Source organism: Citrus clementina, unplaced genomic scaffold (assembly GCF_000493195.1).
Source record: "Citrus clementina cultivar Clemenules unplaced genomic scaffold, Citrus_clementina_v1.0 scaffold_5, whole genome shotgun sequence".
Classification (NCBI taxonomy): Eukaryota; Viridiplantae; Streptophyta; class Magnoliopsida; order Sapindales; family Rutaceae; genus Citrus; species Citrus x clementina.
This window is the reverse complement of record NW_006262201.1, coordinates 35,012,202-35,028,460: the sequence shown is the minus strand read 5'-3', so window position 1 is coordinate 35,028,460 and position 16,259 is coordinate 35,012,202. Positions and strand designations below refer to the sequence as shown.

Below are 16,259 nucleotides of genomic sequence, written 5' to 3'. Positions count from 1 at the left end.
AAAAAAAAGAATATATAAGGCTTTTAAAGCTGACTGTGTATTTTGCTCTGCTCTTGTCAAATGACTCTTGTTGTTAATGGGTGGTCTATTTTGGCATGTGTTTTTCAGGTGATCTCATCCCTCACTGCCTCTTTGAGGTTTGATGGAGCTCTGAATGTGGATGTGACTGAGTTCCAGACCAATTTGGTTCCCTATCCAAGGATCCATTTCATGCTCTCCTCTTATGCCCCAGTTATCTCTGCAGAGAAGGCATTCCATGAGCAACTTTCAGTTGCTGAGATCACCAACAGTGCTTTTGAGCCATCATCCATGATGGCCAAATGTGACCCTCGTCATGGCAAGTATATGGCCTGCTGTTTGATGTATCGTGGTGATGTTGTGCCTAAGGATGTGAATGCAGCTGTGGCCACCATCAAGACCAAGCGCACAATTCAGTTTGTTGACTGGTGCCCTACTGGATTCAAGTGTGGTATCAACTATCAGCCACCAACTGTGGTCCCTGGCGGTGACCTTGCCAAGGTGCAGAGGGCTGTCTGCATGATTTCCAACTCCACCAGCGTTGCTGAAGTGTTTTCTCGCATTGATCACAAGTTTGACCTAATGTATGCCAAGCGTGCTTTTGTGCACTGGTATGTTGGTGAGGGAATGGAGGAAGGAGAGTTCTCTGAGGCCCGTGAGGATCTTGCTGCCCTGGAGAAGGATTATGAAGAGGTTGGTGCAGAATCTGCTGAGGGGGAGGATGGCGACGAAGGAGATGAATATTAATTGTGTTTGTGCACTGATAAGGGATGTGCCATCTTTCCTTTCTTATGTTGTTCTGGATGATGTTGTCCAATAATGTTGGGGGTGTTCTAAGTGCCTTTGCACTGACATTTTAATTGATTTCTTAAGACTTGGTTGATTATGGTATCGGTAACCGTGGCCCATGGCTCTTGCTTATAAAATTGCTTTTTAGAAAAAAGTTTCCAGGCTGTTTGGTGTTATTATGGATAATCAACTTTTTGAAAAGAATTTCATCTTTTTAGACGTTCTGGCACGTACTCAAAGAGCAACTTTTTGTTGTATTGAAAAAATTTGTCTGGTGCCCTGGCTATAACATTTATGCTGACAGGTGCTACCGTGAAGAAGATCGACCCTGTTTTATACAAATTCTCACACTAAAGAACAGTGTGATAAGTTAAATAATCGCGCAAGATATAATTGAAACGAGAATATGGTACGACATAATTAAATTCTAAAACCCACGGGCTCGAGTTTCTAGCAGGCATTTTGGAGGGGCGGCTATTCACCAAAATGTCGACTGGAAATTTATCAATAGAAATGTCAGTTAATTAACCCGAAACCTAATTTACATTCATTATTAACTTGAAAAATATGATCTTATTTGAATATGATGATCTTATTTGCCTTCATATTCAGATCTGTAAAAGTGTCTGTTATTTCCCAGATATTTCCACCCAAAGAAATGTTCTGTATACGGGCTGTGCAAGGCATCACTGTAAATTTGTCAAGGCATTGAAAACCAGGACATAAATTCCCTCAATTGTTAACTTTAACATCGGCCCAGCTTCTCGACAAGGCGATTCTCTATTTCCAATCTCTTCTTCATCATCACAGCATATTTAGACACCAATTGTTGGTCTCCAGCAGTCACAGCAAGCTTGCAACTCAGAGATGTCTTTTCTAATTTGTCCTTGTACATGTTTGAGATTGGCACAAAGCTTCCCTTTTTGCTGCACAAGTAACCATGGGCTGCTCTCAATGCAGCTCCCAAGGAAGCCGAATCTGTAAAGCAAGCAGCAAAATCGTAAAACAAGGCAAGGATACAACTATTAGAATATGCACGCTAGCTTGGAAGGCTGTACAGGCAACACTATTTTGGGCAGGAATACTCCAAAGTTCAGAATGCTGTCTTTAACAATGATTGAAGCATTTTTCAGTTTTTTTTTTCCTATTTTGTAAAATTATAACACGGGACCAATTCAAGCTGAGTTAGGTTGGATTCAGTTTTAATCCAGACTGAAAGTCTATGCAAGTGATACTCAACGGTAAATCTAATAACTGCTTACCAGGTCTCTGGACTGTATAGATATCACAGCCGTATATAGATGCCAAACAGCTCAGAATAGTCTGATTTGCTGATGCACCACCAGTAGCTATGATTCTTCTGGGTGGAGAAGGCAAACCAAATCTTTCAGCATGACCTCGCATAGAGAGAAATTGGCCCTCAACCAATGCCCGGACCTGCAAATGAACATCTCAATTTCTTGAGAAACATTTTATGAGAACTGATTAACCTACATAAACAATTTGTGAAAGATTGATTGCAACCTCAGAAGGAGGATCAAATTCCTTCACTTCAACTTCATTTACACCATCAAGAGTTTCTCCCTCGAAATTCTCGAGAATATAGCGATGAAAGCCAACTGAATGTACAGTACTGTTAGTTTATTGTCTGATGCATGGGTTTGGAATATACAAAAGTGAATTATGCTGATGAAAGAATTTATAGGGCTGACAATGCAAAATACTTTGCTTTACATAGTAGATACCAATAGAGGCCTTCTATTCCTTGGACAAAAAGCCACAAAGGAAAAACATACTCTACGCAGTGTATCACCTCAAGGAAAGGGAAAATAATGAAATAACACACCTGGGAGGGGAGGAAGAATTTCATGCTCTTTGTAGTAGAAACCCATTTTTCCACCTATTACAGAACTTGGAATGAGTTAAACAGATAAACAGCAAATACGTGCGTGCAGAAATTGAAAGAATGCAACTGGCATACCATTTAGAGGTGGTGTTTGTTGCAGATATTTATTGAAAACATCCCAAGATTTCTCCGCACAGTGATTACGCACATCTGGAATGAAAATTGTGATCAAAGTGGGGAAATACTATTTGGCTTCATTAAAATGCATAAGAAATAAGGACCAGCTGTACCTTCGCGAGTTAGAGAAGCATTTTTATACACCAGCATTATCATATAGCCTTTTGTGTCCACAGGATTAGGAAATACATGACCTTCTAATCTTGGTTCAGGATCATCAGTGATTCCAAAGACCTGCAACACCCACAATAAGGTTCAATGTGGAATAAACTCATCCAACTTAAAAAAAAAAAGTGAGACTCAGAATAACGAAACTAATAATTAAAATTAGAACGACAATTATGGATATGAAATTGTGATACCCATATCCACCAAGTCAGGTTACTAGAAATCTTAACCTATCATGGAGACTTTGCCAGAAATTGATATACCAACATAATATTGGAAGACAGATGAATAGATGATGGTTATATCTAGGTGGTCCACATCTTTTAAAAATTATTCATGTAGAAACCATTTCCAGCACTTTTACTTTCACATGCATTTCTCAAACAAAAGATTATAAATAAATAAATCTTAGTAAATCCAATATCAAGGCATGGAGCTGAACCCATGATCTAGAAAATAAGACAATCACATTTCAAGGGATTATGATGAAGGCCAGATAAATTCTTACAGTGTCACTGGTGCCGAGACTAATTGCCAGATCCCCAGAAGTGCTGAGTGTCAAACCTGCCAGTATAAAAAGCTTTTAATTGATGAAAAATCAAAACACAGAACCATTGAAACTTGAGGAAGAAGAGGATGAACAAGATAGTGAAGGAAAAAAAAGTTTCACTTTCGAAATTTTTGAACATAATAGCAGGCACTTGGGGGTTTAAGAAGAGGATGAACAAGATAGTGAGGGAAAAAAAAGTTTCACTTTTGAAATTTTTGAACATAATAGCAGGCACTTGGGGGTTTAAGAAGAGGATGAACAAGATTTGCTTTACATTCATGTTTCACTTTTAGCTTTTCCTACATTAACATAACATAATCCAAATTGAGAGCTATTAATAAACTTGCAATGGACTGACATATAAACATTGATTGTTTAGTTTTCTCTCAATCGCTAAGTGATGCAGGTAATACTCAATGAAATACAATCATTAGTTATTACTCATCATACATTCACTGCTCGATATATCTCCATTATATAATAAAGTAACATCTGATTATATTCTGAGCAGAAATTGCATAAAGCCAAGGTAGTGATCATGAAAGAAAATGAGCAAAGATGTCATGTAGCAACAGCAACAGCAATAATAAAAGTTGGCATGTTACCAAGAGAATCAGTCATAATTGAAGTAATGGCATGACATCAGGGATAAGTGATGAAGAATTAGCTAAACAATATGGCAGAGGATCTAACCGGCCAAACTGTTGGGGTTGTCTCCTGACCACTGAACAACCAAACAATTCTTATTGAAATGAAACCTGCAAGGGCGTTAATGAATGTTCAGTCCACCAATTAACATATTTGGGACAGAAGATGTCACATATAGATATGACTAAAGCCAATAAATTGAACAATTAACGTATTTGGGATGGAAGATATCACATATAGATATGACTAAAGCCAATAAATTGAACAATTAACGTATTTGGGATGGAAGATACCACATATAGATATGACTAAAGCCAATAAATATGAACCTAGACATTAGTAGGACAACTAGTATCAAAGCACACAGACACTCATGTAACACCATTTCATTTTATGTTAGACTCAAAATTTACCAAATTTTTTTGTCACAAAATCATGATCCACAGCCATAAGAAATCTGGAAATTGCTTGGAGCACGGAAGATGTTGAGCCATTTTAGTAAGAGCATTGCCAGACATCCCAAAATTTCATCCCAAATGATGTGTCATTCATCAAGTGGATGTGAGATAATGTAATTAGTTCACTTGAAACTTCTGAAAAATTATCAATCACTTAATGAATGACACATCACATGCCACATCATTTGAGATGAAATTTGGTCTATCATTACACTTTTAGTAATGACCGAGAATACACTCACTGGTTGAGATTTCTGTGTCTTGGAGTTTATTACAGTATAAATTTTTTGCTGGGTTGTTTATTGGATTTTATTAAAGGTTATAAATGCATCAAAACAATCAAACATTATCATACCGCCTTAGGCTGATTACCACACAACAAAAACACATCCACTTCCTATTTCAGTTATCTCCTATCGATTTTACAATGCCTTGAGCAAATCATAAATTAAATTGGAAAATGTGATAAGATTTCTTAAAAGAGAAGATATTTTCTCTCAGAAGAACATGAACGGCAAAGTGAATAGACATACATACTAACCTCTCCACAAAGTAGGGAGCAATGCAACCTGCAACAGCATGAGCAGGGGCTAGCTTTCCAAGTTTTTCCTCTAAAGATGGTGCTGTAGCCTATAAGATATAGCAAGATTCATCAAACTTGCACTAAAAATTAATGGATTCATAAAGAAGTCACATAACATTAAACTTATATAGTCATGCAAACAGACCTCTAAAACTATTTTAGACCAGACTCTTTGTCTGATATCCATCAAGTTCATCCCTGCTGCATCAGTTTCATCAATACAGGCATATGCCCCAATCAGAAGAGACGCCATGAAAGAGCTAACAACGGAAATCCTCTCAGTATCGTCATAAACTCCTGGCTGTGTTTGAAATAACTTCCTAATCTGGGGTCCGGTGAATCTTTCATAACCACGTGATCCTGTAAGTTTAGACAACTCCAATGCACCACCAACAGCCTTCTCTATCTCCCTACATTGAGCTGTGGTGCTGCTATCCATCCACACCGGAGATTCCTTAGTTGAAAAGGCATCGCCCAATTGATCAACCAACGGCTTCTTTGGATCTAAAGATGACAAAATAGCAGCACTGCCTTTCTTCCAATACACACTACCATGTTGCTGTCCGCTACCAGAAACAGCTGCAACTTTGGACAAATCCAAAGATTTGGAGAGTTTTTGAAGCATCAAATCCAAAGCCTCAATCCACATGCGGGTGGGAGAAACAATTCTGCCATTATTCGAAGGGTCTCGGTATACCCCATCTTTGGTCTTGTAATGGGGCAATTCAGAGTCAAACTGTAGTTGCTCGGAAGCGACGGTGTTGAGATTTGAGTCCAAAACAGTTGCCTTCAATGACCTTTAAAAAGTTTCAAAAATCAATAATAATTTCAGATTATGCCCAAAAGAAAAAAAAAAAAAGCAATGCAGATCAGAATTCTTAAGGGAAATAATCCACAATTGGTGATAGAGGTGAAAGTCACAGTCTATAAGACAACAAATTATACAAGAGAAACAAAAATCAATAATTATGAATGGAAATCAGGCAAAATCAAATGGACAATAACTAAAGAAAGGGAAAGGAGAGACATACTGAGTAGAGCTGTCAAATCCGAGAAAAAGGGAGTCCTTTGGAAGGGAATAATCCTCCATTTGTTTTATGCTTTTGTGTTCAATTTTGGCGAGGAGCAGAGCTCAGTCTTTTGTTTGTTGCTGATTATATGTGCAGTTGTTATTTGAAAAGGAAAATTCTATTCATTTATTTATTTTAGGATCACGGATAAGGACAAGTGACTCGAATAGATAAAGAGTTTTAATTTAATTTAATTTAAATCCATTTATTGTTGCCGAATCCAAATAGATTGTTTTACCTTCCTCGTCCACGTGTTTCTATTTCAGTAACTGACTGCTTGCGAACTTCTCGGCTGCGGCATCTTCTTTTCCCAGCAAAACGTGAATCAACAGTAAGTTCGTTTTGTTGTACATTAAGAGAACCTCATCTAATTGATGGAGTATATAATCCAATCCTAGTTTTATTATTTATCAAAATTAAGATATTCATCTTATCCCCAAAGAAAAAAAATAAAATAAAGATATTCAGATATTGACATCAATATATATCTGGAAGTGTGATATGAGGATGATAACAAAACTGAATGTAAATTTATTATCCTTTTACCTTATCATACATTCTTTGAAATCTCACCAAATACCTTTACCAGTATTATCGACATAAGTGAAAAGCATAACATATTCAATACTTCCAAGCTTCCAAGCCATACTGTTAAAGCAAATCATGTATTAGCTGACAAAGCTTAATTTAAGTAAATAGTCAAATTATGTTACCACTAGCCTCGAGATGTTTATCCAAACAACACATATGATGACCAATTAGATGTTTATCCACGTTTATTCTTAATCTTCACGTTACAGCGGAATAAATGTTTTCAAAGCAATTAGGCACCGTGCAATAGACAGACACTTAAAAATTTAATTTAATTAGGGCATGCATTCCGCTATCCCATATAATCCAATAATTAAAATCTAAAATTAGAAAATAAAAAATCAATCAATTACAGTCGTTCATACAGAACTGAAAGCACAGCCCTTCCACTTCTCCAGTTAGGCACGTTTGAAACAAGCCCTGATGAGATAATCAGAGTGGAAAGATAATGAAGAACAAAATTTAAGGCAATGACAATAAACAATAAACAATAAACAAAACAATATTATGTACTGCATTTTGTGACTGAACCTATCTCCAACTTCCCAGCTTGTTTGAAGTACATGATCTTTGACGGAATCAGCGGAAGAGATCACAAGCGTGATCAAGAATAATATTTACCTAAGCGACTATAACAATTACATTGAATACTTTCCTTTAAACCTCCTGCCCCATAAGCAAAAATATCTATCTTAAATGGGGTAATTTGAACCCCTAACCCCATTTCCAATTCTATTACGAGAGACTTGCTATATTTACTAAATTAAGCACAAACTATCTAAAAAAAGATATCATTAAACAATTTAGAAGTAGTCTATGTCTCCATTCTACTTTGTGACCGACTATCTACCAGTGACTTTGTTCACTGGAATAATTCTGGGAAAGACCACATTATGAATTTTGCAAAAGTGTCAGACTCCAAAAACTCGATATGAGCAGCCCTTCCGATAATTGTGTTAAGGTTCTTTCCATAGGAGGAGGTATCAAAGTTGACATCACAGCGCATAAAAACCCGCTGCTCGGAGGAAGGGGCCCGTATCTGGTCCAAGCAATTGTTCAGCATCTCCAGAAATACTTTGCCCTTTTTTGAGTAGTCCCAAGATGCTGCCTGGCACAGTTCAATTCTGGCCGAATGATAAGGAACATAACCATCCTGAGACACCCATAATCAGCAAATAATAGCACTGAAGTTAGCGGGAAAAGGCTGATACCAACAGTTAAAAAATGCAAATTCATGTCTGATCAACCAAAGACAGGATACAGGAATCATGTTAATTTTGAAACAAATCAATGAAGGAACAAAACTTCCTTTCTTTCACAAACATCGTATGACCACATATACATGTAATGGAACTGGATCAATAGTTTAATGAATCTGAACGAAACTTTTAATTGCAACATGCCTTAAACTTAGTTGGGTGCTACAACACAAAATGTTGAGAGGATGAGAAACATCACCACCCAATCCTTCATCTCCGAACATAAATTGGGGCTCTTTAAAACAGAAAAATAGGCCACATTTGTCTAATCCCAGATTACAATATAGATACCCATATTTTTGGAACAGGAGATATAAGTAGGCAAATCAGTATTGATAAGGGAATATTGATTCAATAAAACTTGTGAATAGCTAGTAGTCAAGACTGTCTTGTCAAATAATATTTACTCCTACGATCAGCAACAGTTTAAAAAAAAAAAGGAAAATTTCTTAATGAAATGCTCATAACAATTTCTGAATGAAAACTTATTTTCAGATATAGCATGCAAAGATAGAGTAATACCTGTGGGGAAGATAGCAGAATTATATGCCTAAAATTCTCCAGTGTCTTCTGCTGAAAGAAGAAACATAACTATTTTAGAGCTTCAGCAAACAATAAAAAGTGATAAAGATTCTGACAAAAAGAAAATGTCCCCTTGTTACAAGATCAATAGTACATTTAAGTACCTGAGAAAGTTTGTAAAAAAATGTTTTCTTGAGATCTGGATCATCTGTGAAAGTGAGCTGATGAATGCACACTGTACTCTTCAACTTCTTCAGAAGCCACATCCCAGAGTTGAATAAAGAGTTTGAACTGTAAAGATACCCCAAATGTGGACCAGATACCGAAACATATGTATTCAGGTATCGTAGGTATGGTTCCATAATACTCTCTGCAAAAGTAGACCACATACCAGCACCACATGAAAAACTAATCGGTAAAATAAGTAAAGCATCCGAGCCATGACCATGTACCTGCTAATGCTGCCCTTATAATGATATTTCCTATAGAATGGCCAACAAAACTGAGCTTGATGTTTCTCAGGCCAACAGTTCGAGACACTTTATCCATTTTCTTTTTAACAAAAGAAATCACTTCATGAGCCAGCCGAAATCCCATTTCTCTGAAGTCTCCAGATGTTTTTTCTTCATTCCCCTCTGACATGAGAAAATCTATCTTTGGATCTATTAAAAGCCATTGATTCCGAATAAGCCGCAAATCCAGATGATGCCCCTATTATGTTTCAATACCAGCATGTAAAGTTAATCTACTAATATATGGCATGAATGATACCAAATAAAGGCAACATATGCTTTGCAATAAAGAAGACATCATTACAAGTTACGGGACAACAATCCCTAATACGGCGTTCTATCTACTGTATTTATGAGGATGGGGAACATAAAATAGTGTTACAAATATATATATGCCGAGAATAAGCCAAAAGTAATAACCAACAACTCAATTGACTAACGTTGTACTTTCTAAATGGAAATGAGTAATTGGTATTGCAATTACAAACTCAAGATTATGAGAATGCTTAAAAATGAAAATACAAATTAATACCCAAAGAGACAAAGCAACACTATCTACCAATCTAAGAGAAGCAATAAATAGTAAGCTTGCCTGAAACCCATGCACAAAGACAACAATCTTCAATTCACGACCCTTTTGTGGCTGGCTAGTACCACATGGCTTTTTTCCAGCTTCAGAGCTACGTCCTGTTTGTGAACCAAGCTTATCTATCACATCAACATTTCTAAAGTAGGAATTTTCACTAAATGTACGACGTGGAGCATTCATGACTCGTTCCACGATTACAATAGGAATTCGGGAAGGGTCTCCAAATATATACATGTCTTGAATAAATCGATTGTTGATCTGCACGGATGTCAAATTCTCCTGTAAAACTCCAACTTACAAGGAAAATAGTGGCAAAAAGCATTCCAAGTAAGAACTATCACACACCTTCATTTGAGCAATGCTTCGACGATGAAGCTCTGCACGCGTAGCTGCGATCTGGGCAGGCTGTGCAAGAAGCAAGAAAATTCCGGATTCAATGACTCATTAGTAAAAAGTTTATTTGTGGATGTCAATGAAAGACAAGCTAGAGACAACATAAAACACGTATAACACAAGCATTTACATCATCATTCAATTTCAACAAACTTGAAACTCTTTTGTGCACGCCATTCTTCGAGGGCTCATCAATACCACTATTCAGATAATGATGAGGCATCTCAACCTTAGAGTACACCATCCATATTGACCATTCAGCTCTCCGATCCTTAGCCCATGTATCACGCAAATATTTCAGTATCTTTCTATTGTTAGCCCTGGAATGAAGTTGTACATCAACATAGATACATGCTCACAAAAATGGTAATAACAACTATAGAAATAAGACTCTTCCTCTATTTAGTTATAGCTAGAAACAATAATAAAATCAACCACATTCTCTTCTGAATTTAGAATGGATGTCTGAATACAATGGTAATGACGAGAAGTAAAAGCGAACCTGTGGAAATTCAGAAAATTATTCCACAAATAGAACACTTGATCACCCAAAAAGTCAAAAACATTCAATAAATCATCATCCGATAAGGTGTGAAGCAATCCACTTTGAAGCTCCAGAGTAGCAGTTGCTTTCTGTTTATGAACATGACAAATTGCTGGTAAATAATAGACCATAAAACTTCAGAGATTGCAAACTGAATGTTGATAAACTACTGAACAAATAAAGCAATGACCTCAAAATCATTTTGTGGCAATTCTTCTGAAACGTCACCTACTACAGTTCCGATATTTGCTTTCAAGATAGGATGAAACAGATTTATACCATCCATTCTGGATGCAAACTCAGTCATATCAATAGCTCCGTTAATTCCTTCACTAAGTTTTTGAAGATCTTCAAGCAATGTGTTAAAAGAATCCACTAGTGCTTTAACAAGCATGTGAGGTTTCACAACTACAGAAGCCACTTGACCCAATGCCTGGTCAATCTCAAAAAACGGGCAGTTAATTGATGGAAAAATGATAATTTTTTAAGGAAATATTGGCAAAACTAGCTAAAAGTATCTTAATATGTGACAATCACTGGGTTCAAGAATGATTGAATGAATCAGCACTAAATAAAGGAACCAGAACTCAGGAAGATATTCACTACTCATATTATATATGGAGATAAAGATAACATTCGTCCAAACAGGATCCATTAGCAAGAGTATATTGAAGATAATCTAATTAGTGATTGAACTCTTAAGTAAAATTAAAAAAAAAACTTAAGGAACAATCAAACAAAGATTTTCTAAACAAACCTGAATACCAGCAAAAATAGAACATCAACACAAGCTTGGGTTAATTACATCTTATAAACATGATAGATACATGCTCGAGTGTGCATGAACATGCATATACAAACAGATAAATGAATGTTACCACCACTATTAGAATGTAACAAAATAAATTTTTTAATCATGGAACAGTAAACTGCAAGCGATTCAAGTCTATTGAAGAAGCAAAGAAGTAAGCACACATATATTGACATAATTATGAAGTTGAAGAAGTAAAAAAGATCACGCTTGACTAAAATTTTATTACAGATTATTATATGCAAGCATTCAATGCGTAAAAACATACTCGACTAGATCCATCAGTACTTCCACCAGCAATAGCTTTGCTGCCAGAATGGCTGAAATAATACAATTGACCAAAATATTGCACAAATGATTAGTTTGAAAACAATTAAAAATTAAATAAAAAGACAAAGAGAGAGGTTACAACATAGGTGTGATTATGACCAGCATGTCTATAATAGGAACTAGAATCTGCGACAGACCTGGGTACCTTCGATGAGGGTGTGTGAGAACCAGCTTTCAATAGACTGACATGAATGCTAACATCAACAAGCACGACATGGAATGCATCAAAATGAACAGGGCAATATGAATGCAGTCCTAGAAGAGCTTTAGGAGGAATCCGAAATTCATGGACTGCAGCAGGAGAAGAATGCAAAGAAGCTTGCAACTCAGACCTGCAATCAGTGTTTCACATTTGAAACTATCAAACATCCAAGAGAAGAACATTAGACTCAATTTAGCATCAATTAGATGTGCAGCTATCAGAATGAGGTCCCACCAACTCACCCATACTCTGTGATTGGGGCATGCATAAGCTCAAACTTCAAAATAACAGCAGAAGTAGGTAGACCCTGTAAATGAAATGTTACATCGATACCCAAGATATGATATCATAAATACTAAATTCCAATGGTCAAAAGGAACATATTGCTATTTAAAACCAATTATAACTGCATGAACATTTCATAGTAGTCTTCCTTCCTAAATTCTGAATAGAATTATTCAACTTGTAAACTTGCAACAAATCAAATGATTCTAATGTTATTGCCCAACTAAAATTTAATAAGCTTCATTACCGTTGCTCAACATTTGCATCCCCCACCCATAAGGAATAAAATATGCATCGTCTTTCCAATGATGATATGAAAGGCCTCATCTCAAGATGTAACAAGCCAATTGATGATATCCTTCCCAAGAGGGGAGCTATTACCTAAGAGATCTTCCATAGAGATTATAGTCTACGGTGAATTCTATTTCCTGCTTTGTTTTTGTTGAGATCTTTATTATTCTTGTCCTTAATTGTTTGATTTGAACTGCTTTTATTCAATAGACAATCTCCTCATCCATTATTTCTTGCAGGTTTTCCCATTCTCTTTCTTTTTCAAAAACAAAAAAACAAAAAAGGGGTGTTTATATCTCAGTGAGAGAGGGAAAAGGAGAGACTGCTACCTCATATTTACCAGGAGATAGAGTGAATGAAATCAGGATAGATAAAAGAATATCCTGTCTTGCATATTTGATCCGGAAAGGCTGAGTTGAAAAGCTATTGTCCCTATCATCAATCCTCCATACTCCATATATATCATCATAACCGAGCTCAGGTGCTGCAACTCAAACAGATGCCACTATGTTTTAGATTTTAGCTCTCATTTGACTATATAGAAGCAAAGCTCAATGACAAACCAACAAGAATGAGAAGAATATCAAAACCATCAATAATTGCACAGACATCTGGAAGAACTAAAAATTTTCAGGATTTCGCAGGTTTAACTGAGAATCTAGATTGTGAAGTACAGTGTAAATTTAACCATATTACCAGATTAAGTTCATAAAAAAGATATCCTTGTTTTGTCTTTTAAGTTTAGGAAATCTTATCAAGAACCCTTTGGGAAAGCACCAAGAATATGCCAACACCTTAAAATTATCACTATCTCTATTCCCTTTGTAGGAAAAATAGTATATGAGTAAATAAAGATAAGTATGAATAAAACCAATATGAGTTTAACGGAATTACCTTCATATTGAACAACTCTTGTCGGAGTTCCCAAGATATCACTGTCCTCATATCTCATGCTAATCTTAATTTGATACCATCTAAACAAATCACAAATGCAGCCAGCAGAAAGATTCATTAAAAAGTCAGCAAAAAAGTTTGCAGTCAGTGAATGGTTAGAAATATACTTACCCTTGCTGGAAAAGGTCAAGGTTATGAAACCGGTGAATGTAAACACCAATCTCTTGAACAGTCTTGAACATGACCACCAGCTTAAGCTTAGCTCCTACCAACTTCTCATGTCAAGAATTATTTTCAGGTTCACTTCTATGGTTAAGACCAATTAATCATGGTAAACGCCAAAACATTTGAAAACTCGCCTCCTTACTTATTCAAATTAAAATAATCAATTCAACACCAAGTTCTCAACATAGCAACCCACAGAAACACACTCTTTCCTTCTCCTTCTAAATATCAAACCCTATACGAACATTCACAATCTGCAATTCTCCTGCTAGAAGAGGTAGTCATAAAATAAAGCTGCCTACTGCTGTTGAGAGTAAAAATGCAACATTCAAAAATTAGTCGAACTTCACATGCGCTGAGGAAATATCTAAAAGAAACCAAAGAATTTGTTGAAACTAGTAGCTACCATTTTTTTTCTTTAAGTGTCATTTTCAGCGTAAATATTATAAAAACACGATTATAATACTAACAACTTGCCATTTCAATTTTCATCAAATCTTGCCATATTCAGAAGACAACAAATGGGGCGACGCAGCTAAATTGGACATTAAATGAAATAATTATTCACCAAAAGTATGTCAAAGCTGACTCGCTACAATTAACGGGAGTAGCAAATAGAAATTTATTTAAACGACATTGCATTTGATTCGAATTTCAACAACGATAGCAATAAATGAGAATATATACAATGTAAATGACATAAAAGTGACGGAAGAAAGAAAAGAAGAAGAAAAAGAACAAACCTCAGTTTCAGATCGGCAGAAGTAGAGGACTCAGAATTAGAAACAGTGTTAGGGTTTCATAATTCATAATTATTAGCTTGGTTGGTGTGTTGAGAGGAAGAGGAATGAAAGATCTCGGCGTCGTGAATTGCGCAATTCGGATTTACGTTTGTTTCCATTAATGCAATTGTCGTAAGTCCTCAAAAAAAAAAAATTTGTCGTAAGTCATTGATGGTTGGAATTACGATAATGTCCTTCTTTTTCGCTTTCCACGAAGATGTTGAGGCGTTCAGCTTGCTGATGTCCGTTTAGTTTTTGACGTTGGAAAGTTCAGTTTTGCGGTTTGCGCCAAAAATACATAGCGGATCTTAACGCCTGATGTTCCCGCCCGTTTGGTCTATTATGGGCTTGTTGAAGGCCGGATATGTCAAAGAATGGACCGGACCGTCCGTTTGGCCCAGTCATGCTCTTTGGGATTGCGATGGGCTATAATTTGATAAAACCCCCCAACTCCAAATACGGAACTGACGATGATGAATAAATGAAGAATTAAATTACTTATCAGATTTATTTTTTGGGTTATTTCCACCGAACCCTCAAATGTTTTGACATTTTCCACCGCGCATCCAATTATTTCAACAATTTTCACCCCACACCTAATTCTATTAATTTGACCGTTATTTTTAACGGAGCTATTTGAAATTTAATTAAATATCTAAAATACCCCTTATCTTGAATTAGAAAATAATTAAATGAGATAAAATACTAATCCAATAATTAATATTTACATTAAAAATTCTTAATTAAAGATAATGAATAATAATCACATTAATTAACTTATCAAATAAATTTAATTTGTCGTTATCAAATAATATTTAGGGCATAAAATTCTAAAATTTCCCTTTGACTATTAGAATAAACGGTCAAATTAACGGATTTTGGTGCGTGGTGGAAATTATTGAACAATTGGGGACGTAGTGGAAAATATTGAAACATTTGGGGGCAAGGCGGAATTAACCCTTATTTTTATTTTAATTTTAGAAGGTAGAAACACTATTTACCCTTAAATGCTGAAAAGCTAAATTCAATAGCTACAAAACTAGAAACAAAGATCTTTTCATTAATGATTTTGAAATACAGATTAATCGGGTGGTCCAAACCTCTAGGAAATAAAAGGGGTTTATCCTAATACACAATGTATTAGTTAATTTTGTTGGTGAATTATGAGAATATGGAGGCAAAGAACAATGAAATTTCTTAGGATTTGAGACGTGTTTACACACTTTCCTTTAAGGTTTTATTTGCCCTCACCAATCTTGGTTTGCTATAGAGTTTTAATGGCAAATTACCCCCAAGATATATCAAATCCTGAATACAATCTTTAGCAAATAAGATTGTATTTCCAGAACAAGCATGAAATCTTTAAAATCTGATTTCTAATCTTATTGTATGTCTTTCTTTTTATTAATAAGATGTTTATTTGAAAGAATACAACTATTAGAAATGGTACTTCTTCGAAAAAACTCTTTTGGTTTGAAAATGCATCGATTTACAATTGAAATCTTTTCAATCTTACTAACCGTTTTCCAATTGACAACTTTCTGGAAATAAACGGTTAGCTTTTTTCTCAATAAACGGTGAGCCGTTTATTCTAGGACATAAAACATGCTCTCTGGACTTAAACGGTAAGCCGTTTTCACCATAAACGGTGAGCCGTTTATTCCAGAACAAAAAACATGTTCTCTGGACTTAAACGGTTAGCCGTTTTCTCAATAAACGGCA

At 35.7% G+C, this 16,259-nt stretch overlaps 3 protein-coding genes across 8 annotated transcripts in view; 1 reads left to right on the top strand and 2 right to left on the bottom strand.

Annotated features, from left to right (window-relative positions):
* The window catches only part of LOC18040936 (tubulin alpha chain), a 2,422-nt gene extending 1,461 nt beyond the window's left edge, over positions 1–961 (top strand). The window contains exon 4 of the mRNA XM_006433646.2: positions 58–961. Coding sequence (XP_006433709.2) covers positions 58–765 — 708 coding nt within the window. The 3' untranslated portion in view covers positions 766–961. The remainder of the gene's footprint in view (positions 1–57) is intronic.
* Positions 962–1,177: 216 nt separating this feature from the next.
* Positions 1,178–6,487, bottom strand: LOC18042678 (xylulose kinase). Its single transcript, XM_006433644.2, has 11 exons — positions 6,269–6,487; positions 5,383–6,034; positions 5,196–5,284; positions 4,242–4,306; positions 3,507–3,562; positions 2,944–3,064; positions 2,789–2,863; positions 2,654–2,707; positions 2,332–2,426; positions 2,070–2,244; positions 1,178–1,785 (listed from the first exon to the last, which is right to left on the bottom strand). Exons 1-11 carry the CDS (start codon positions 6,325–6,327, stop codon positions 1,553–1,555), a joined length of 1,674 nt encoding a protein of 557 aa, XP_006433707.1. The 5' UTR covers positions 6,328–6,487; the 3' UTR covers positions 1,178–1,552.
* Positions 6,488–7,163: 676 nt separating this feature from the next.
* On the bottom strand, positions 7,164–14,766 carry LOC18040322 (protein FAM135B). 6 transcript variants are annotated; one of them, XM_024184081.1, is made up of 16 exons: positions 14,499–14,766; positions 13,702–14,059; positions 13,531–13,610; positions 12,966–13,120; positions 12,303–12,367; positions 11,996–12,190; positions 11,797–11,848; positions 10,908–11,150; positions 10,676–10,806; positions 10,304–10,493; positions 10,126–10,185; positions 9,784–10,038; positions 9,132–9,390; positions 8,844–9,049; positions 8,680–8,730; positions 7,164–8,060 (listed from the first exon to the last, which is right to left on the bottom strand). In XM_024184081.1, exons 2-16 carry the CDS (start codon positions 13,770–13,772, stop codon positions 7,761–7,763), a joined length of 2,313 nt encoding a protein of 770 aa, XP_024039849.1. In that variant the 5' UTR covers positions 13,773–14,059; positions 14,499–14,766; the 3' UTR covers positions 7,164–7,760. The 6 variants fall into 6 exon arrangements, with proteins under 6 accessions (XP_024039849.1, XP_024039850.1, XP_006433706.1 ...); XM_024184082.1 differs by having other exon boundaries at positions 13,702–13,802; XM_006433643.2 differs by having other exon boundaries at positions 7,164–8,051; positions 14,499–14,765.
* Positions 14,767–16,259: the final 1,493 nt, after the last annotated feature.

Coding starts and splice junctions, on each gene's coding strand:
- LOC18042678 (XM_006433644.2), bottom strand. CDS start 6,327: ATGGAGGATTATTCCCTTCCAAAGGACTCCCTTTTTCTCGGATTTGAC. Junction 3,563..4,241: donor CAACCCCAACAGTTTGGCCG/GTTAGATCCTCT, acceptor TTATACTGGCAG/GTTTGACACTCAGCACTTCT. Junction 2,708..2,788: donor ACAAACACCACCTCTAAATG/GTATGCCAGTTG, acceptor GTTCTGTAATAG/GTGGAAAAATGGGTTTCTAC.
- LOC18040322 (XM_024184081.1), bottom strand. CDS start 13,772: ATGTTCAAGACTGTTCAAGAGATTGGTGTTTACATTCACCGGTTTCAT. Junction 13,121..13,530: donor AAGAGTTGTTCAATATGAAG/GTAATTCCGTTA, acceptor TTTGAGTTGCAG/CACCTGAGCTCGGTTATGAT. Junction 12,191..12,302: donor GCCCCAATCACAGAGTATGG/GTGAGTTGGTGG, acceptor CACTGATTGCAG/GTCTGAGTTGCAAGCTTCTT.